This window comes from Condylura cristata, unplaced genomic scaffold (assembly GCF_000260355.1).
Source record: "Condylura cristata isolate star-nosed mole 26May11 unplaced genomic scaffold, ConCri1.0 scaffold00025, whole genome shotgun sequence".
NCBI lineage: Eukaryota > Metazoa > Chordata > Mammalia > Eulipotyphla > Talpidae > Condylura > Condylura cristata.
In genome coordinates, this window is record NW_004567126.1 from 29,495,520 (window position 1) to 29,518,611 (window position 23,092).

A 23,092-nucleotide genomic window follows, 5' to 3' on the forward strand; every position below is an offset into this window, starting at 1 on the left:
GGAAGCCTGAGTGAAGCTTGGGCAAGAAAAAGGCAGTTGTGGACAGCTGGCCAAGCCAGTGGCAGTGAAAAATTCTGACTCCGTAGGGAGAAAATTTACTTCAAGAGGGGGTGGGCGGGGCTGTGGCGCCGCAGGAGGGGAGGGCCTGCTAGAAGGGAGGATGCCACCCTGGCGTAAGGTGTGCAGGGCTCCCCAGACTGGGAGAGTTCTGTGGAGAGGAGGATGGGAAGGAAGGCGTGCTGCGGGGTGCAGAGCCCTGGGCGCCTGACCTCGGAGGGGCTGACGCCTGGCTCAGGCCCAGGTGGCCAAGTGCGAGGACCAGAGTGAAGTCGCCCAGACTTGGTGCAGGTGCCTTGTTCGGACCGCTCATGGGGACAGCTGGTGTTGTTCCTAAACCACTGCTGAGCACAGAAAGGGGACGTGGGTGTGTCCGGCCGGGTCCCCGATAAATAAAAGGCATCTGCGAGCCTTGTCTGAGTACACGGGGGTTCTTGTAGCCTGTCACTTTTCAGAACACAAAGTGACGGGGGTTCCTTCCACCTCCCATACGCACTGGTCTTTTTTTTTTTCCCCCTTGTATAAGAACTGGGGTACAGGCCAGAGGAATGGGGTGAGAGGGTTCACCAGAGACAGAGTGGGGAGCAGAACAGGAAGATTAACAAAGTACACTGCTGAGGGGAGCAGTGGGCGGGTCAGGAGAGGCCTGCGGCGCCAGGTGGGTCACCTCTAGGGCGGGGATCAAACTCAGGCCACCAGGGAGGCCCTGTCATCACTATCATTTAAAAAAGTTTCAGTTTAAAAGCCATACTTTAAAAAGCTTTCAGGCTTGTTAGGAAACCCCACCACCCCACCACCTTGTTCTGTAGAAAAGCTGGCTGCTTGCGCGGTCCCTTCTCAACCTTCTGTCTTCCTCTGTTTTTGGTAACACGTAGCTCTATTCAGTTATGAATCCCCTCACTGACATATCCTTGGAGATACGGTTACCTTTCTACTGCATCTCCTGACTTGTCCCTGGGACCTAACTCTCTCGAAGTCACGCTGCCTTCTTGTAGCTGATACAGTGGGATCTGTTTTTTAAGATTTTTGAGACCCTATTTTTAAACCATCTTTGTTTTTTTCTTTTTTTATGTTTTTCCTAATTTCATGGACATACTGTCATCTCACAGTGCTCTGAAGATTTAATTAGTGGTGTCTGTGGCCACGTTAAGGCCATTAGACCCTCAGCAACTATTCCTAGTGCTGCCATTTTCCCTGAAATCAGGTATTTGGTTATATATTTGATAGGTTCTTCAGTAACCAGATAATCCCCTTACCTAACAGGTATGCAAGACCCCCCCTCCCAGCACTGTCCGAATCTGCCCACAGTATCCTCCTCATCCTGGGAGGGGTCCAGTCTCTGCTGGATATGAGGGGACAGGCCAGGCTTCTCTGTCTGTTGCCTACCAAGGTGAAAGCTGCTCAGGACAAGCAGTTCCAGAAATCTAAGCTCACAGCTCTGGACTTTCTGTATCCAGTTGTTACAGTAGTAAGCTTTGCTCAGGCCAAGTATCCTCTTGTTACCTGAATACTTTCATTTTTCAGTGTTTACCTTGCCTCAGAATCTGTCTCAGAAAAATAATTCCTATGATTCTGTATGCAAGTGTCTATCAACTGTTGTTCAATTTCCCAAGCACTCACCATCCCGGAACAAACTGTACTTGCTGGCTGCCTGTTACCATTTCTAACAGAACAGAGCCCTGCATCCTAGGAGCTGAGGCCAGTTCCCCATCTGCCACCTCCCTTCCCTCCTACACTCACTGGGGAAGATGGTGCCTTGCTAAAATCATTGTGCGGGATGTTTCAGGACTTGGTGGCTTTTGAGGATGTGGCTGTGAACTTCACCCTGGAGGAGTGGGCCCTGCTGGACAGTGCTCAGAGGCAGCTGTACAGAGAGGTGATGCTGGAGACTTGTGGGAACCTGGCCTCCGTGGGTAAGGGTAGCTTCTCCCTCACTAAGTCCTTAACACACAAATGTTATTAGCAATAAAAGTTCCTGTCAGGACCAAGAAAATGACTATATTGGGAAAGAGGCAGCTATGGCCCAAGTCTTCAGAAACCTGCCAAGAGCCAGAGAGTTCTATGTTAGAGCTGTTATCTTCTGATCAGAAGTCTGAGGCTTCCTTATTTTATAAATCTGAGCATATTTTCCAGTGTCACTGGTGACATAAGAACAGCTTTATGGTTCTTACCCCTGGGAAGTTATGCACTGGTGAGTGCACATCTGACATGGAATCCTGTTGCATTTTAGCTCACACTGAGGCATCTTGGTCAGTGGGCTTGAAACCAAAGTACTGGGTTATCTTAGATAGGAATGACTGCTGGTCTTCAAGGCCTCCCTTATGCTGAGCAGAGCAGTACCAGCCAGCCAGCCAGTAAAGGCCCCGGGACAACAGCAAGGGTTTCCTGTAGGGCCTCTGCACCTGCAAACACCAGGAGAATAACAACATTGAGAGGGACAGGCTCTGGGGCAAGGAATGGTATTCGGGTGTTTTCACTACAAACCTCACCCCACGTTTGTGTGAGAAGGGCGCTGCCCTTCATGAGCTGGCTCCCCTGTTGGATTTTTCATCCATCCTCTACCAGTTGGGAAGAGGTTCTTAGCCTCTCACAAAGGCAGCACTGGGTGTGCACATACTTCCCGGTTCCTTTCTACTTTGCTTCTCTGATAATACTTATCTCAACATATCACTACGTTTTGGAAGAATTTATGGGTAAACAGGCTTCCATTTTATTGCCCTATTATTACCTAAGTCCCAGATGACTGGAGTCCTCAGTAGTTCTTTGCTCTTAAGTCCATGCCTCTCAGCACATCTGTTTACATTCTTGAATGGTTATAGAAAATCACATATGATTTATTTTCTTTCTTTTCTCCTACTACTATTTCCTGGGATATCAATCCCTGTTACTAGTTGCTACAGAGAGTTACACTCAAGTAAAAACCAGTGGACCAAGTCCTCAGTGTGTCATTTTGGAAAAGGAAATATCCAGTGGAGAGAAAAGAGTAAAATTCACAAGAAATGACTTCTGGACTTTTTTTCATGAAAAGTGGATATTTCCTAATTCTAGGGTCCAGCACCAAACCCAGGAGAGATGTTTGAGGTAAATGGCTCTCCCACAGGGGAAGGGAGGATCTGGGGAGTGTTAGGCTAAATTGAAATGATTGAACCTGTATAAATTTAGCTAAATATGTGCTCTGAGAATTTTGACTAGACAATAGTTTAATAAATATGATGTAGACATTACGCGTATCTGAAATAATTCAGTTGGAAACAATGGCCAGGAAACCCCATATATAAGAAACACTGGGTGTGTCAGCACACATGTGAGCCCTCAGGCAGAGTGTTAAGCTTGTTTTTTTTTTTGCTTGGTTTGCTTTATAATAATAATGTAGATCGTGTAAAAAAATATGTTTGGTGAAAATAAAAATGCAGTGGTAATTGTCATTGATAATCATCAGTCACTAATCATGTGCTTCCTGTCTTGTATGTTATGCCAAAGCAGCCCCAGTATGGACAGAACTCGCTTAGTGGAGAGTCATTGTGTAATTAATGAAAACGATGACGGTGGAAGAACCTCACACCAAATTAAAAATCTTCTTGTGCATGAAAGTGATTCTACTGGAGTGAAACCCTATGAATGTACTGAGTGTGGAGAAGCCTTCAAGGATTATTCTTCCCTTACAAATCACCAAAGATGTCACAGTGGACAGAAATCTTACCATTGTGACGAATGTGGGCAAGTCTGTGTTGTATGCCTAAGGACTCACATGGAAACGGACTTTGTCGGGAAACCCTGGGACTGTCAGGATACTGGAAGAGCATCTAAGAGATGTGTGAAAAGTCTGAGTAGTAAAACATCTTTTAATTGTAAGGAATGTGGAAAAACCTTCACTTGCCTCTCATACTTTCGGGGCCATGTGAGAGGCCACTATGGACAAAACATCCACCCATGTGAAGTATGTGGGAAAACCTTCATGTATTATTCTTTTCTTACACGACATATGAGAATTCACTCTGGCGAGAGACCATATGAATGTAAAGAATGTGGGAAATCTTTCAGTTGCCTCTCATCTTTCCAAGAGCATGTGAAAAAGCACAGTGGACAGAAACCTTACGAATGTAAGGACTGTGGTAAAGCTTTCAGATTCCACTCTCATCTTCGAGACCATGAAAGAACACACAGTAGAGATAAGCCCTATGAATGTAAACAGTGTGGCAAAGCCTTCAAGTATGGCACATCCCTGCGAGGGCACATGAGGCTGCATACAGGAGAGAAACGCTATGTGTGTAAGCAGTGTGGGAAAGCCTACAGCTTTTCCTCATCCCTTCGAAGACACATGGCAACACACACTGGGGAGAAACCTTTTGAGTGTCCACACTGTGGGAAAGCTTTCAGTGCTCCCTCCTCTCTTCAAGGACACATGAGGACACACAGTGGGGAGAAGCCTTTTGAGTGTCAGCAATGTGGGAAAGCCTTCACATGGCCCTCATCCTTGCAAAAACATGTGAGAATGCACAGTGAGGAAAAGCCCTATGAATGTCAGCAGTGTGGCAAAGCCTTTAGGTACCCTATATCCCTGCAGGTACATGTTCGAACACATACTGGGGAGAGACCCTATGAATGTAAGCAGTGTGGGAAAACTTTCAACTGTGACTCTTCACTCCGAGTACATGCAAGGACACACACAGGGGTGAGGCCCTATGAGTGTCAGGACTGTGGGAAAGCCTTCAGATATCCAGCAAACCTGCGAAAACATATGAGGATGCACAGCTGGGAGAAACTCTGAGTACCAGGACTGTGGGAAAGTCTTCTGTCTCCCAGAAAGTTTTATTGTATATGGGAGCAAACACTGGAGAGAAACCATATGAATGGAAAGAATATGAGGAAATCTTCAGGGATAGCGTTTCACTGTTTTTCTATATGAAAGAGCAGGATGTACATCTTTAAATTGTTATAAATACCTCTCTGTGCCTCATTCTGAATAGGAGTTCCCAGTATATACATTTCCAGTTCATGTTGCTGATATTAGCACTTAGTAAATATCCCTCTATGTCCCCTTCACCTGTACTACATATGTCATGTCATACATTAAATTATTATACAGTTACATGAAAATTGTCTAAGTTTTCATTACAGTATCTTTTGGACCTGGGGTGATAAGTGAGTTTCTTAATTACATGGTTTCTGTTGGAAGCACATGGTACCTCTAATACTGCTCCTGTCCCTGAGTCCACCTTGAGATGCTGCTACTGTCACAATACAGGAAATTTACTCCCTGGTTGCACTGTTGAGAGGCTGGGCTTCACCTGCATTTCTAGTTTCTGTGTATGTCCTTGGTTGAATTAAACACTTATGCATACATTTGTCCTTTTGAGCCAGCATTCTCTTATAAGTGACTGCTACCTAAGTAACAAACCTACCATATTTAATTACTTTGTTATTTAAAAAAAAATTAAAGACTTATTTTTTTATGCATACAAGAACTAGAGTGTAGGCCAGAGGTAGGGTGGGAGTAAGAGAGGATCCACCAGAAACAGAGTTGGGAGCATAACAGGAAGATGTGCTGAAATACACTGTGGGTAGGTACCTGCAGCCAGCATCAGTGTGGAATTTAGTGGTTTGTTTGGAGCCTGGGGTCTGCTATGTGTGAGGAATGCTCAGCACTTAGCACCAGATAATGAGTATGGACTTCGAGACAGAAAAGCTCCAGTTGAATCCTGATCTGTGCTGGTTCCTTCCTAGCATGGGGGCCTCTGGCAAATAACCTACATGCATAAGCCTTGGCTAACTCATTCAAACCGAGGAGAAATGTATCTGCCTCATAGTTTGTTTTGGAGGAACTGTATTTACACAGCTAACTGAGCTAACTAAACCTAACACAGTGTTTCCTGCCTAGTAACATAGTAAGAATATATATGAGTCCACGGTAAGAAGCAAATTCGTGTTTACAGAGTAATGAGGATGACCAGCACCTTAGACAGCTTCCATTTGGCCTGGGACTCCATACTGCGTGGTGCTTTATTCAGACTGAGCAGAAAATTTCATCCAACTCTGTCACAGCCCTAGGCAGTCACGTGACAGCAACGGGTCAGGAGAAAAGAACACTTTAGAGCCATAAAACAGCTAAGAACTGTGTAAAATCCAAACCATAAAAATGACCAAACATTCCCACTTACTGCTAATGTGACTAGTACCTCTTTATCAATGAGTTTCAGCTACATTCCATGTTTTCTGCATTCTAGACAACAACTACTCAGATAGCTAATCATAAGATATGTTTCCTTCCTGACAGCCTGTAATCAAGAATAAAGGTCTGCTTCCTCAAACACTCACGTCATCTAACAAAAATCAAAATACAATATGTTCCTTTAACATGTATCAAATAAGCCCTAATGTCATGTATGAGGTCTTGTATGAGGTCTGTTCATCCTCAGTTCTCTTTATTAATATACTCCATGTTGTCCTGCAGCCTTTGGTTAGAGAGCAATGGCAAAATCACTGTTGTATTTATTAATATATACCAATGCATTACAAATGATCTTAATGTCAACAACTTTCAGTTAAGTGTGAAAAAAATTTTCAGGATAAAAAATGTGCCTAAAAAAAAAATCTCTAAACTTGATCACACCTGGTAGTGTTGACTAAGAATGCATAAGGGTATTGAGTAACTATCTTTTACATAGAGAAATTATTAGGCTGATTTGAAAACCCATAAATGGAAAGCCCTCAATGAAAAGTGGCAGAAGCGGGCCCTCCCTGGCGGCACAACGGGTTAAATCACAGCACTATGAAGCTGGCTGCAGCCACTTCAGCACGAATTTGATCCCCAGTCAGGAAGGTGACCCACATGGCGTGGCAGACCTCTCCTGTCTCCCAGCTGCTCCCCTCAGCAGTGTATTACACCAGTCTGCCTGTTCTGGACCCCATTTTGTATGCATAAATAAATAAATCTTAAAAAAAAAATGTGGAGGGAGTAATATTTGTTAATATAGAACTGATTTGGAAACTCAGATATTTGGGAAATATGCATCTACATCATGTATGTTTTTAGTCACACGTATACGGAGTAATTGAACACCTGTTCCAGGACTGTATTCACTGGCAAACAGCAGAAAACACATACCAACTCTGCTATATGAAGAGGTTGCTTGTTTCTCACCTGGGAGGACAGAACTATGCAGCCAGTTCACTGCAGTAGAGAAACCAAGTCTGATGTATTGTACAGCACCAACATAGCTGTCATGCTGGAATCAGGATACCAGGTCTTATCACATTATTCAGAGAATGAGTGTTTAGTATACAAATGGGATGGTGTATGATCATAGGAAGATCTCGAGGAGAGCATCCTGAGCAACCATGACAGCCTATAATGAGAGGTCTGGCATAGGACATGTTGGGTTTGGCTGGGAAACCCAAATGTCTAGATTGTGACCACAGAATCTGATCTGTGATGGAAGGGGTTGTGAAAGTCGTGTTTGCAAGTCAGGAAAACATTAGTGTTTGGTTTCGCTAGCTACTTGACATGGCTGGAAACCAGAGACAAGAGCTGCAGGCTGTTACCCATCAAGCCCCTGAGCTTTAGTCCACCTGCTTGGTGACTTCAGCCCCTGAGTGTGTACACAACAGCTTATTTAGCTGACCTGACTATAAAATATGATGTAATAAAATATGGTGTAATATCATAGCATGGAGATTTTAGTTCTCAGGAGTGGAGTAAATTCTTATAATTCTAGAAAAAAGATGATTTAAAGGTCTATAATATACTCTAGCAAAGTAACTGTCAGTCATGTCTCAGTGCTTGTGTCTGGATCTCTGATCTGGTAGGTAGTGATATACAACATATGCAGGGCGTGGCAGACCTCTACTGACCCACCTGCTGCTCCCCTCGGCAGTGTATTTCAATCTGCCTACTCTGCTCCCCACACTGTCTCTGGTGAATCCTCCCACCACCTACTACACCTCTGGCCTATACTCGGTTCTTGTATGCATAAATAAGTAAATCTTTAAAAAAAAAAAAAGAAATATAACTTCATCTTCTAAGGAAACCAAATATTGTCAGATACTTAGCTTACTTTTTTTAACTTCATTCATCTTCACAAATGCACTGAAAGACCTATTTCGTCTTATAAAATTAGCATTTGGGCATCTGCATTTTGTCCAATTCTTCCTCATGTTGCTTTCCCAGTAATAGGCACTTATGTCACCATAAGTCTCAATCATCTTGGAAATATTTCTAGTACATTGTGCACTATTTTCAAATTTGTTTACTTTTTAATTGCTTTTTGAAAAGAAATGTACATGTTCCCTACTTCTATTCTTGCTTATGTCTTGCCAGTTCTTTTTGTAAAAGCATATTTTGTTACTGCTTTTCATATTATAACACTACTTAACTCAGAGGGGCAAATTCTCTATAGTATGTTTGGGAGAGAAATACCAAGTGAGTAGAACATATAGGATGTGGAAAAATGACTGCTGGTGTTTCATTTGAGGAGAAAACTGGAAATGCCACAGCACTGAAAATCAGCTCAGGAACCAAGGGACACATCTGTGGTGAGTGGCATATAGATGGGAGAAAGCGGTGGCTCGTGAGACATGGTGAGGGTATAGTGAACATGTAAATGTGTGTATGCATATTTGTAGGTATAAGTCAGGTATTAAATATTGAGAGAGGGCCTCCCTGGTGGCACAAGGGGTTAGGTCATATCTGTCAAGCTACTGGTAGCAGCCATAGCACAAGTTCAATCCCCAGCCAGGGAGGTGACCCACATGGCACAGTAGACTTCTCCTGTCTCATCTGATGCTCCCCTCAGCAGTGCACCTCAGTAGATCTGCCTGTTCTGCTCTCCACTCTGTCTCTGGTAAATCCTCTCACCTCCTCCCCACACCTCTGCTCTGCACCCCAGCTCTTGTATGCATAAATAAAAATCTAAAATATAAATATTGACTGAGAAAACCTTCACAAGACAGTTTCATAAAAGTGATATAGAAATCGACTGTTTGAGATTTCAAGTCATAAAAAATGATGAAGAAAGAAATCCCAAGTATTAAATCACTGAAAATACTTGTGGTTGAATTCTCTCTTAGAACATTTAGCTTATATCACTTTAAAACAATTCTGACAGCACAGAAAACATACACATTTGCTAAAATTGGTAAAAATGTAATAGTATTAGTTATTAAAAACCATTAGTGAGTCATCTGTCATCAGTGAGTGGTAACATGATTCTTGTTTTTAACAGATGCCATATGATCAAGATGCCCTCGGAAAATAATGACAGAAATCGCTATGAAGAAACCAACCAGATTTCAAACATTATTGTGAATAAGAGACTTTCTACTGAAATAAAATCCTATGAATATAGTAAGTTTGAAAAAGTCATTATGGATACTTTATCCCTAAAGAATCCCATAGCATCACCTCAACATGGAAAAAACCATATCAATGTAAAGAATGTGGAAGGATTTTCATTTGTCATTCATACTTCAGGGCACATGTAAGAGCTCACACTGAAGAGAAGCCCTATGCATGTAAGGAATGTGGAAAAGCCTTTATATACTCCAAACTTCAAGTTCATATAAGAGCTCATACTGGAGAGAAGCCATATGAGTGTGAAGTGTCAAAACCTTCCAGCTGTCCCTCAAACCTTTGAGAAACTCCAATATTGGGAAACCCTAGGCTTGGAAAGAATGTGAGAAATCCTCCTCTTCTTCTTTTAGGAAACATGTAAAAGTTCAGTGCAGAGAAAGCCTATGAACGTAAAGAATGTGGGAAACCATTCACTCTTTTTACCTGATCATACATGCAAACACTGGAGAGAAAGCATATAAGTGTGTGCAGTGTGGGAAAGCCTACAGTTGGCCTTCAAATCTTAGGAGTCACAGAAGGACACGCTGGAGAAAAGCCTTATGAGTGTAAACTGTGTGGAAATCCTTTAGTTCTCCTTCATCCTTTGAAGGCCATTTGCGTACTCACACTGGCAAGAAGCCATATGTGTGTTACAAATGTGGGAAAGCCTCCAGTAGTTCTTAGAGCAGAGCATTTAGCTTATACTTTAAAACAACTCTGAGAGCACAGAAAACGTACACATTTGCTAAAAGTGGTAAAAATGTAATAGTATTAATTATTAAAACCATCAACACTTTAGAACACATGTGCGAATTCACACTGGAGAGAAACCCTATCTGCATAAGCAATGTGGGGAAGCTTTCAGTTGGTCGTCATCTCTTCAAGGACATTTAAGAACTCACAGCAGAGAGAAACCCAATGAATGTCAGAAATGTGGTAAAGCCTTTGGCAGACTCTCATCCTTACAAAGACATGTAAGAAGTCACACTGGGGAGAAACTAAGTGGGAGCAGTGTGCTAAAGGGAAGACTGCTGTGCTCCCCTATTCCTAAAATAACATGCTAATTCACACAGGAGGGAAATCTGTGTCACTAAGTGACTTGGGAAAGACTTCATGAAGACCCCCTCACTCATCATGCCCAGTAAACTGCATACTAGAAAATCTCTATAACGGGCTTAGATACAGTGTGGGTTTTATCAGTGCCTTATTCTCCAAGGAGCCTCTTATCACATAATTTCCAGTTCTTTCTAAGAAAAACATTTGGGAGATAAATATTCTCTGAGTATTATTTTGCCAGGGCTGCTGTAACAGTTGTTCACAAAGTTGGCGAATTAAATAGAATTGTATTCCCCTGCAGTTCTGTGGGCTAGAACTGAGAAATCAGGGGTCACTGGGGTTGATTCCTTTTACAAGCATCTGGTGGATACCAGGCTCGTTGTTCCTTGGGTTGGGGTCACATCATTCCAATTTCTGCTTCCCTCTTTTTTTTAGATTTATTTATTTATGCTTACAAGAACTGGGGTACAGGCCAGAGGTGCAGGGATAACAGGATTCACCAGAAACAAAGTGGGGAGCAGAACAGGCAGATCTACTGAAATATACTTCTGAGGGGAGCGGTGGGCATGTCCTGCAGGGGAGGTCTGCTGTACCATGTGGGTCATCTCCCTGGCAGGGATCAAACTCGTGCTGCAGTAACTGTGTATAGGTTCACAGTGCTGTGCTTTAACCCCTTGCACCACCAGGGAGGGCTTGAATTGCATCCTTTTAAGGAGAGGATAATGCTGTGTCAGGACAGAGATAAGTGGGGAACACCACTTGATGGCAGGCAGAAACTGGAGTGAAGCAGTGCAAGGAGGCCAAGGGCCAAGGGACTCCACCAGAAGCAAGGCAATGGCAATGGGTTGTCTTGAATATGAATACAAAGTACTAAGAAAGAAATTAAAAATGGGCCCTATGTGCATGCCAGAGAGAATTACAGGCTGGCACATAGCCAGAAGCCACAGACCCTATACAAGTTAGCACCCAATGAGCAGAGACTGCTGGAACTGGAAAAGGCAAGGAAACGGATCTTACCTAGAACCTTCTTCCATAGAGAATGCAGTCTTTCCACCCATTCATATTCATTCATGAGGCCCATTTTGGACTTCTGACCTCCAGAGCTGTAAGATAACAGACCTGTGTTGTTTAATTGTCACTAAGTCACTACACTGTGTTGGTTTCTTATTGCTGCATGATAACGGATATAGCAAAAAAGACACAATAACACGAGTTAACAAGGGCTTGGAGTAATCTGAACCCTTGAACACTGTTGGCGGGAATGGAAAATGGTGCCGTTGCTTTGGAAAAGAGTTTGGCAGTTTACGAGGTTAAACATTATTACCATGTGACCCAGCAATTCCACTCCTAGGTTTCTACCAACAGAAATGAAAAGTCAGGCTTGCAAAAACTTGTGTTCATAGCATGGCCCTCCCTGGTGGTGCAGCGGGTCAGGATGCAGAACTGCAAGCCAGCAGCAGCCACTTCAGTGTGAATTTGATCCCTGGCCCTGGAGGTGACCACATGGTGCAGCAGACCTCTCCTGCCTTGCCTGCTGCTCCCCTCAGCAGTGTACTTTGTCCATCTGCCTGTTCTGCTCCCCACTCTGTCTCTGGTGAGTCCTCTCACTGCCCCTGCACCTTTGGCCTGTACCCCAGTTCTGCATGTATAAATAAATCTTAAAAAAAATGTTTAGAGCATTTCTCATAACAGCCCTCAAATAGAAACAAACCAAATGTCTATCAGATGAATTTTGAAAAGATAATACTCAGTAACCCAAAAAAGCCAGACACGAAAGGCCACATGTGGTATAACTCCATTTCTATGAAACAGGCAAATCTATACAGGCACAATTAGTGTTGGCCTCAGTCAAACATAAACCTGGTAAGGGCGTTCCTGCTAGCGCAGAGGTTAAAGTCTCAGTGCTATCAAGCTATCACCAGCCCACACATGGCACAGCAGACCTCTCCTGTCTCCTTGCTGCTCCCCTCAGCAGTGTATTTCAGTGGATCTACCTGTTCTGCTCCCTGCTCTGTCTCTGGTGAGTCCTCTCACACCCCTGCACCTGTGACCTGCACCCAGCTCTTGTATGCATAAACAAATCTTTAAAAAACAAAGGTCACTTGTCCTGCTCTGTCCCCAATCTGCTCTGCAGGTTGCCACAGTGCGTGCACTTAGTGGGCCTTCTTTGGGTGAGTTTCTCTCTTCAGCTGTGACAAACCTGGGGGCCAGGAGACACGTCTGTCTTTTCCGCTCAATACCAGCGTCCATCACCCGACAACGTCCCTCCAGGACGCGGGGATCAGGGTCCCACCGCGGCCCTACAGCACAGCCCTCCCCAACAAGGGCCCAACCCGCAGGCAGTCCTCCCAAAGCCCCCCAAGCAGCCAGCACTGATATTCCGACACCCCAGGGCGGCTGGCAGCTGTGCGGATCGGGGTCCCCACAGGCAGCTCTGAAGGCGAGCACGCAGTCGGGCTGGGCCAGAGGCCGGGCCCCTCGGACCGCTGGAGGAGCGGGGAGACGCTGGCTGCCCAGAGCATCCAACCAGTTCCAGCAGTTTTGAACTAGCCTCTCCCGCACGGGCCCCAGACCAGGGAACTCACCATCTCTGGCCTCACTCCTGGCTTTGCGGTGCGTCCTCCCGCAGCCTCCTGGCCCCGGCAGGTGAGAGCCACCGGGATGGACACCTAGTGCCGCGCAGCGCGGGGAACGTGAGCGCCGAACCCCGCCCGCGCGCGACCAACACCACTGCCGCCACCGCCCATTCCCGGACCTGATTGGCCGGAGCTCCTAGACCCACCCCCCAAGACGCTTGATTGGACAGTATCCCAGCCTCTGATTGGACGGGGTGCTAGCGTTCTGCTTCCCTGATTGGGCAGTTCGCCCAGCAGCTCTGCTAGCCTGACTGATAAGCGGACCATGGTCACGTGGCAGGTCCGGGCGGAAGTGCGGGTTCTCAGCCCTTCTGTGCCTGGCTCTTTGCCCAGACCCAGCGGCCTGAGACGAGGGCTAGGAGCTGATCAACCCATCACGCCAGGAGTTTGTCGAAGCTGGGCGGCCCTACTGCATCCTGCTCATAGGCAGGGAAGTCCAGACTGTTTTCCCGGAGCTCGCCCTGTTGAGACCAGCTACAGGCAGCCAGCGAGGTCGGGACAAGCCTGAAGCGTGTGGTCACCTCCCGGGGCAGTGGTTGGCGCTAGTGGTGGTCCCCGTGGCTCTGGGCCCTTTGGAAACGGAGAAATTCAGTGTGGCACCGCGCGCAAGCACAGGGCTACTGTCCTTTGACCTCGGAGGCGCTGCCAGCCGTCCCTGCCCCCACCTCTGGGGCTTGAGGTCAGTACCAGCACCCCCTGACATGTCCCTTGGCCTCCTCGAGACCCTGAATCCTCACCCAGTCTGCTCACCAGACCCCTCTAAGAATGAGATGCTAGAATTTCAGGTGTGCATTTCACACTGCAAGGAAATTCGTGTAAGAGCAGGCTTCGGACAATCCTTAGTGCAGTGACATGAGTGTATCTAAAATCATTGAACTGTGTGCACTTACAGTAGTTAAGATGGCACATTTAACACCATACTTTTTAAAAAAGCTATACTGTCCTTAAGGCAATCGAACTCCTATTTTAACAAATATAACCAAAAACCCTTCATAAATTTGTGAACTGAAAAATAATACATGTAGTAGATATGCTAAACACTTAATGCATTTAATATGCCTGCCCTTTTCAGAAAACATTCTCGTTTGACATTCAGACTAACACCTTTTTTGTTTGTATTTTACACATTTTTACAGTTCGTTTTTTATGGTTTGCAGGGTCTCATACACTTCACAAAAACTATTTAGAGAATGTTCTCCTTACTGCTAAGACATGCATTAACATCTGACATTTTTATGTATTGACTCATGCTTCTTTTCCTTCAAATTGCCAGTTGTTACCCTGCTGTCAGTGGCAATAAGCTTTTGTGATGAATCCAGCCTCATTTTTCACCTTACTAAGTGACATGACGTGTTATATAGGGGTAATGCTCACAGGATTTATCTCTGAACACATATGGAAAGCAGACAGTAGGACTCCAAGTCCATACCAGGACACAGCCTTAAGGCAGGCTTCCAAATACCATGATTTTGGGGAGGGAGACTTGGCCTTTTTTTGTTAACTTTTATTTTATTTATGCATACAGAACTGGGGTACAGGCCAGAGATGCAGGGGCGGTGAGAGGATTCATCAGAGACAGAGTGGGGAGCAGAGCAGGCAGATTGATGACGTACACTGTTGCGGGAAGCAGCAGGTGGGACAGGAGAGGTCTGCGCCATGTGGGTCACCTCCGGGGCCAGGGGTCAAACTCCAACTGAAGCAGCTGCGGCCAGCTTTACATTGCTGCGCTTGAACCTGTTGCACCACCTGGAAGGCCCTCTTGGCATTCTTTATTTATCCACATTTTCTAAATGGTAATAGTAGAGTACTGAACCAATCACAGGATCTTCTGAGAGAGGAGCCTTGGGTGCCTGCATAGGTCACAAGCCCATGAAGCTGCATCTTCACCACTGGGGTTGTCTCTAGAAGGCAGATACCTCCACTATTTTATACACAGTCTCCTAGCACAACAAAGACTCCTATTTTCAATAAATGTTGAAGGGAAGGCGAGACCAAGACGGAAAATAGTGTTCTCACTACACCCTAAGGAAATAAGCGTTTCCAGGAATATGTAAAACCTATAGATGCTGTCCTCAGAAAGTACATTTATGCACCAACACACATTTTTGTGTCCAGGTTTAGGTTGTTCACAGAGCTCCTAAATAAACTAATCCATCAACCCAGGGGGGTCTACACAGACCTTATGGGAAGATAACAATAGTCCTGTAATCAGGTCCATTTTAGGTTAGAGATCTGACAAGCAAACTCCTCCATTAGCTTCAGGGAAGAGGATGATTCACATCAAAGTGAGATGATTTTTAAGAAGAATCTGGAACACATATACTGCCTATATTCCTCCTTGCAGCACTGACCTTATATAAGTCGCTCAGGTTCAAATCCAGATTCCGTCTAATCGTTTGACTTTAGCAAAGTTTATTTCTGTTTCCCGTTCTCTAAGATGGGAATATGAAGAACTACGATCTCATGGGGTTGTAAGGTTAAATGAGGAAATATATACAAACGCTAGTGGTCCCATAAATACTGCGAGCACCCAACAAACGTTAACGGCAATGATGATGTTTATCGGTGCTCCTGGTTGCAACTCTGGCAAGTCTATCTCGCAGTTGGGACTTTTCCAGAACACCCACGGCCACTCCATTTTTCCGCGTCAAAATACCGTGCTGCCTCTTGCCAGCTTGGTATCCACACTTCTCCTTGACCGACCAACCACAGAAACAAATCTCTTGGAATTGCTTGATTTTCACTTATTGTCCACATGATTATAGCATGCCAAATGAAATGATGAAAGGCAGAAAGTCACACCTAGCCAGACAGCCGTGACAGAGAAACTAACTGTTCCTTGTCGCACATCTCGGCCTGCCCTTGGTCTGTTTATGTATAAGGTTCACGTCACTGGACGGAATCACACAGACGATTTTGCACTCGGTTTCTGGTGTAGGTCCAAAGCACTGTCTGGTCACAGATGTGCTGCCTTCCAGAGTAGTGTCACAGTCAGGACCTCTTGAGGTCCAACAGGTGTGCAATGACAAAGTAAAATATTAAAACAGGCTATTAAAAAAAGTAACAGTTGAAATAGGAAACGTTTCGTTTCAACAACTAACGTGATCATTCTTAATACGTCCCCCCCATCTCTTCCAGGAGGACAGAGCTCACTGGGCATAGCTCTTCGGCAATTTCCTGTTAAAATGTCCCTTTGCCGGTCCAGGCCTCAGTGCTTCCCTTGAAGACATAAACTTAGTATTTTTCAATGAGCACATCAGAAGGGCAAAGTCTAAACATGCTTGTGTGGTAGAATATTAAAAAGTCCAGGGCAGCAAGCCATGTCTAAAATTCAATAAGGCAGTGGTTCTCGTAGAAAGCCGGGCCACATTCAATTATTTTAAAGGTTTGTCGGCTCGCGTGAGTTTTCTGATGAGAGATAAGGGAAGAGCTCTGGCTGAAGGCTTTTCCACACTCACTGCAGGTGTAAGGCTTCTCACCAGTGTGAGTTCTCGCGTGGCGGACAAGGGACGACCTTCGGCTGAAGGCTCTCCCACACTGATTACACCCATAGGGGCTCTCGCCAGTGTGAGTTCGCTGGTGGTGGTTAAGAGAGGAGCGGTCACTGAAGGCCTTTCCACATACATTACATCTGTAGGGCTTCTCACCGGTATGCGTTCTCTTGTGTAAAATCAGGTAGGAATTCTGGCAGAAAGATTTTCCACAATCTTTGCACTGATAGGGCTTTTCCCCTGTGTGGATTCTCTGGTGCTGGGTGAGGGAGGAGATCCTGTTGAAGGCCTTCCCACATTCGCTGCATGCGTGGGGCTTCTCTCCGGTATGAGTCCTCAAGTGCCGAGTCAGTGTGGAGTTGTGTGTAAAGGGCCTCCCGCATTCCTGACACTCAAAGGGTTTCTCTCCTGTGTGGATTCTCTGATGCTCACTGAGGGAATGCCTCCGGTTAAAGGTTCTTCCACAGCGGTTACATTCATACGGTTTCTGTCCTGTATTGATTTTGTTGTAGATAGAAAGAGCCATACCATGATTATATGATTTCCCGCTTTCTGGGTAGGCAGGCGTCTGAGTTATTTTGTGTTGAGTTAGGTAGCTGTTTTGGCTGATGTCTTTTCCATATTTGTTATTTACACAGGGTCCCTGGTCTGTATAGCCCATTGGATGATGATTTAAGAAAGAATCTGCTACCAAATACTCGATAGCTAGATCACAGTCATGAAAGTTGTTTCCTCCAGAATCTTCCTGTGATAAAACATCTGAGCTCTGGCTACAGCTTTCCCCAAAATCATTCCACTCAGTAATATCCTCCTGAGCAAATGCCTCTACTTGGATGAATGCTGTTCGCACCAGGCGGGCTTCATGATGGCTCTCCAGTTCACACTCCCAGTCTTCCTCCAGGAGCTCTGCAGCAGGTGCATCAGCGGCTGGTTCTTCCTCAATAACCACCGTCTTGTACATTGACTCTTGGTCTTGGTCTTGGTCTTGGTCTTGGTCTTGGTCTTGGTCTTGATCTTTCAGTTTAGTCTCCCAATCTGCAATAAATTGGGGTGGTGAGGGGTGAGAGAGAACAGCTTAAGAATGGTGGGACAAAGTACTTCCAACATACACAAACTACCTGTGGATTCATGTTCAAGTATCAGCTTTCAATATGGGGGAAAGATAGGCAGAGGGCCAAGGGCAGCAGGCAGTGTAAGAAGTTGGACAATGAGGCCTCCCTGGTGGTGCAAGGAGTTAAAGTGCAGCACTGTGAAGCTGTCAGCCACTACAGCAAGAATTCAATCCTTGGCTAGGGAGGGGACCCACAGGGTGCAGACCTCTCCTGTCTCCCCACTGCTCCCCTTAGCACTGTATGTCAGTCAGTCCACCTGTTCTGCTCCCCACGGTCTCTGGTGAATCTTCTCGCCCCCACCACACCTCTGGCCTGTACCCCAGTTCTTGTATGCAAAAATGAGTAAATCGTAAAAAGAAGTTGGACAATGATGGAAAAGAGGGGAGGAAAGAATGACAGAGAATCATCAGACTGCAGAAACGGAAGAGATGTAATTTCAACAAGTAGACTACTTCAAGAAGGAAATGGAATGTTCTTTGCATTAAAGAGAGAGAGAAGGTAGGATATGGGGAGAGAAAATTGTTGGTGGGAGAAATGAAGGCACCTGAGAACGCTTAGCCAAAGACTTTTCCCTTCTCCCCATGCAATTAGGGTCTTTATGGAAGACTCCTCTCACCAAGCTCCCAAGATGCTGTCCCCATCCAGGCAGTATCTGCCTGGTTCTCACCTGAACAAGAAGCTTGGGGAACTCCATTTTCCTCCATCCATGTGGTTTCTCCTTCCTCCAAATGAAAAGATACCACTGGTTGAAAGAGCGAATACCCGCTCCCTGAGGAAAGACTGGTGGCATCAGAGGTTTGTGCCAGCGAAAACACGTCATCCCCAACGCAGTCATCCATGCTCTGGTTCTTCAAGGTTTCTGAGAGAGACAAGAGCACACTGGAGAGTGAGCATCCTGACCAAGCCAAACATTTTATTTCCCCAACTAAAAAGCTGGATCCTCCATGTCCCCAAAGATGTATAAATGGCCAATAGATCCACAAAAAGATGCTTAATTAACATCACTAATCATTAGGGAAATGCAAGGCAAGACCACAGTGAGGTACATGTAGGTCATATCTGCTAAGATGGCTATAATCAAAGAGGGCCCTCCCTGGTGCAGGGGCTGTCCCAGCACTTTAAAGCCACCCCAGCCACTGCAGCACGACTTGGATCACCCATCAGGGAGCGACTCACCCAGCAGGGAGCGACCCACATGGCGCAGCAGGCGCTGCCCTTGGCAGTGTGTTTCAATGGATCTGCCTGTTCTGCTCCCCACTCTGTCTCTGGAGACTCCTCTTACCCCCCAGCATCTCTGCCCTGTACCCCAGCTCTTGGATGCATGCATAAATAAATCTTTAAAAAAAGGTGGAGGGCCCCTCCTTGGTGGCGCAGCGGGTTAAAGCGCAGCACTAAGAAGCTAAAGCCACTTCAACATGTGTCCGATCGCCGCCCCAGAGGTGACCCACATGGCGTGGCAGACCTCTCCTGACCCGCCCGCTGCTCCCCTCAGCAGTGTACTTCGCTAGTCAGCCTGTTCTGCTCCCCACTGTCTCTGGTGAATCCTCTCACCACCCCTGCACCTCTGGCCTGTACCCCAATTCTGTATGTATAAATAAATAAATCTTAAAAAAAAAAAAAAAAAAGATGGAAACAACCCAAATGTTGATCAAAAGATCAATGGATCAACACAATGTTGTCCATCCACACAGCAAACTACTGTGTCTTAGAAAGAAGGGAAATTCTGACACCCGCTACCACACGGATGAGCCTTGAAACCATCCTGGTAAGTGGAGTAAGTCCCACACAGGACTCCCCTTGGAGGAAGCTCGAAGGAATCCTGTCTACACAGACAAGAAACAGATGGTGGGTGCAGGGCTGGAGGTGGGGAGGGAGTCAGTTTTCATGGGGATGGAGTTTGACTGGAATGATGAAAAAAGGTCTGGAAACAGCACTTCTCATTGTAGGACATTGTGAGTGTAATTAATGCCACTGAGTTCTGTGCTAAAAACGGTTACAATGCTAATTTTGTTATATTTTACCAAAATAAAATTAAAACATTTTTTAAAAAAGATGGTTCTAGCTATATACCAGAGACATTTTGTGGGGGTGGAGTGAGGAATGGGATCAAAAACGGGGGTGGGGTGGGGGTGGGGAGGGGAGTGCACAGGACTATGGTGATGGCACATGGGTGACTTGGTGATGGGAAGCCCAGGGGGATTATAAGTGAGATGGAAAAATGCACAAAATGATGTAAAAGTAAACTATTATATTATCAAAAAATTTTTAATTAAAAAAAAAAAAAGATGATTCTTGATCCTGGCAGAGAGAACAATGCCCTGGCCAGGTGCTCAAGAGGAACCAGGGCCCAGGTTCACACCTAGGCTGAGATACCCTCTCGGCAGCAGCTCTGGCCAGCGCCTGAGAAATCAGGTCACAGTGCGGGAAACCAGCAGGCTGTGAGGCCCTGGGGGACCGCGGCGGCTCTGCCCTCTTGTTCACCAGCGGCCCAGTTCCTAACACAGTTCTCGACGCTAAACGAGACAGAACGGACGGCAGAGACGCGCCTGGCGCCGGCCTTACCCAGGGAGACCAGGCTCCGGCAGGTCTCCAGCATCACCTCGCTGTATAGCTTCCTCTGCGCGGGGCTCAGTATCTCCCACTCCTCCTGGGAGAAGTCCACCGCCACATCCTTGAAGGTCACCGGCTCCTGAAACACCACACGTCTGCGCTCAAGGGAGCACTGCCCCATACTCCCAGGACGGGGCTGGGGTGGGGAGCCCAGGGCTTCGGGCAGCGCTGTCGGCACCCAGAGGTCGGATTCTACTAGTTCCTGCAAACACGTGTCCCAATCAGAGGGACACTGTGGACACGGCCAGAATGACCAGCACTCAGGCTCCGTGGGGATCTGCTCCCCGTCTTGAACGGATGCTGCTCAGTTCTGAGTACACATTCCCCTAGAGTCCCCGTTTATTCTAAACTGTGGTAGACGGGTGGCTGGACTGCCCACAGGGGTGGGCAGTGGTGTCTAACTGACCCTTCCAGCCAGTGGCCGCCTCATCTGGTTAAAACAAAAAGAACCATTTCCAGGCCCTCCCTGAAGCTGGCCACAGCCACTGCTGCCTGAGTTCGATCCCCGGCCAGGGAGTGACCCACAGGCTGCAGCCGACCTCTCCCGTCTCCCAGGGGCTCCCCTCAGCAGTGTTTCGGCTGATCCTCCTTTTCTGCTGATCCTCCTTTTCTGCTCCCCACTCTGTCTTGGTGAATCCGCTCACTCCCCGCACCTCTGGCCTGTCCCCCAGTTCCAAAATTCAAGAACCATTTCCACTCACGGGGTTGTCGCGAAGCCTAATTAGTCCGCACGGGTCACGACAGCGGCCACCTGCTGGCCGGGGAGCTGGAAACCCCCCCCCCCTGATGAAGGCGGCGCCCCTGGAGCCGCGTGACCGGCGGCCAGCGAGCCCTCCCTACCCTCCTGGCACTGGCTCTCACCCCCAGAACGGGCCAAACCCCCACATCCCCAGGGCCAAGGAAAACGTGGCGACCCTGCTTGAAACTACAGGTAGCGGGCACCTCCGCTGCCGGCTCCGCCCTGCGGCTCCGCCCCGCCCGCCCCCACCTGCAGCGCTTTCTCCAAGCACCTGCCCCTGCCCCGCCTCCCCCACAGGACTGCCTGGCCGCCGCTCCTCGGACACGCTGCGGGTTTCCACCTGGCCCGTGCTCCCAACTGCCATCCTCTGCCCTTCCCCGGGGAGCTGGGCTCCCTCTCCCGTGGGGCTCCCAAATTAGGGGAACACTGGCCCTCATCGTGGCCAACACCCGCGCCCCAAGCCTGGTGAGCAGACTGCTCCCCTCGTTGCTGCTCTGACTGAGCCCAGTATGAGGCTCACACGAGCCACGAAGGGGTTCCGCGGCCTTGCTCCGACACCCCGAAACGCAGTAAGGGCTCAGTTTCCACGAAGGAAGGCGGGCGGCGGCCGTGCCGACCTCGGGAGCCCGGCGGGCAGCTGTCTGGCCAGCAAGGGCGCGGCCGGTTCTGCCGGGTGGTGGCTGCCACCCCTCGGAGACCTGAAGCTGGCAGCCCAACCCGAGGAAGCGGTAAGCCAGGCCGGCTGGTGTGGTCACTGCAGCTCACGTGTCTTCCTGGGCCCCCCTTCCCCGACGCAGGGTGGGGTGAGGGTACAGGAGCTTCAGGCCACACAGATGTCACCCCAGAAAGGCAGCTTGCTATCTGGCGTGGCGGGGTGGACACTGTCCTTGCACTGGGGAGGTACTTGTGGGGATCCCTTGTTTCCCACTGTCCCCCCAATATGTTTACCACAGGCCTTCCCAAGACAGGTGGTGCTCGCATGTGGGTGCTTCGGGGCCCCTCACAGGTGCTCCATCACCCCCTTGGCCCCCCCAGGAGAATGAAAACGGGGCAGGGCTCCTGCCCACCTGTGACTGTGCAAGTGCCTCTTTTTCTTATTAAACGTGGCTTTCAATATGTGAAAAGAATAAAAATTAGGGCAAGTGCCAGGATTAGGGTTCTTCCCAGACACAGCCTTCCTGGGGGAGAGCGGTGTGGCAGGGCAAACGCCTAATCACAGACATCTGCCTTTGTCACCAGAGCCGCTTCGCTCTCCCTAACATCCCAGACCCCCATTTTGCCCCCTGGGTTTAGAATTCATACCCATGAAGATTCTCTCTACGCATGTACTCATCCCCCCACTATCTTTCTGATGTTAATTTGCTTGCTGCACTAGTCTGAGAAAGCCCGAGGCAGACGTGGCCTCTACTCCCTCCACTCTGACTCCGCGCGGCAGGGGCCCTTGTCTGGTAGGTGTGCATGCGCCAGAGAAACCAGGCGCCCTGGGTGGAGAGACGCTGCACTCACCTGGGGCCAGAGGGGCAGGCCCGGAGCAGCCATCCTCGCCCCCTGGGACGAAGCAGGTTCCTGTGTAGGTGGAGCTGTGGCAGGAGAAAGGCACGGTGAAGGCCAGGCCAGGGCATCTCCAGACGCCAACCCGAGGGCAGCCCCGGAGGCCAGACCCAGAGGCCAGACCCGGAGCCAGAAGGCAGCCCCGGAGGCAGACCCCGAGTCAGAGGGCAGCCCCAGGGGCCAGACCCGGAGCCAGAGGGCAGCCCCCGAGGCAGACCCCAAACCTGAGGGCAGCCCCGGAGGCCAGACCTGGAGGCTAGACCCCGAGGCAGGGGGCAGCCCCGGAGGCCAGACCCCGAACCTGAGGGCAACCCCACAGGCCAGACCCCGAACCTGAGGGCAACCCCACAGGCCAGACCCCAAATCTGAGGGCAACCCCACAGGCCAGATCTGGAGGCCAGAGCCCGAGCCAGAGGGCAGCCCTGGAGGCCAGACCCCGAGTCAGAGGGCAGCCCCGGAGGCCAGACCCAGAGCCAGAATGCAGCCCCGGAGGCCAGACCCGGAGTCAGAGT

At 47.9% G+C, this 23,092-nt stretch overlaps 2 protein-coding genes across 4 annotated transcripts in view; one reads left to right on the plus strand and one right to left on the minus strand.

The window, feature by feature from the left end:
• The first annotated feature begins 768 nt into the window (after positions 1 to 768).
• Positions 769 to 13,200, plus strand: LOC101635616 (zinc finger protein 709). Its single transcript, XM_012729422.1, has 7 exons — positions 769 to 1,970; positions 2,653 to 2,662; positions 2,958 to 2,999; positions 4,099 to 4,810; positions 9,465 to 9,608; positions 10,280 to 10,359; positions 13,071 to 13,200. Exons 1-7 carry the CDS (start codon positions 1,835 to 1,837, stop codon positions 13,198 to 13,200), a joined length of 1,254 nt encoding a protein of 417 aa, XP_012584876.1. The 5' UTR covers positions 769 to 1,834.
• A 1,554-nt stretch (positions 13,201 to 14,754) lies between these two features.
• ZNF554 (zinc finger protein 554) overlaps positions 14,755 to 23,092 on the minus strand; it is an 11,779-nt gene continuing 3,441 nt past the window's right edge. For all 3 annotated transcript variants that reach the window (XM_012729852.1, XM_004688906.2, XM_012729853.1), the window contains 4 exons: positions 22,536 to 22,609; positions 20,243 to 20,369; positions 18,348 to 18,539; positions 14,755 to 17,603 (listed from right to left, as the gene is read on the minus strand). In XM_012729852.1, the coding sequence (XP_012585306.1) occupies positions 16,402 to 17,603; positions 18,348 to 18,539; positions 20,243 to 20,369; positions 22,536 to 22,609 (1,595 nt within the window). In that variant the 3' untranslated portion in view covers positions 14,755 to 16,401. The remainder of the gene's footprint in view (positions 17,604 to 18,347; positions 18,540 to 20,242; positions 20,370 to 22,535; positions 22,610 to 23,092) is intronic.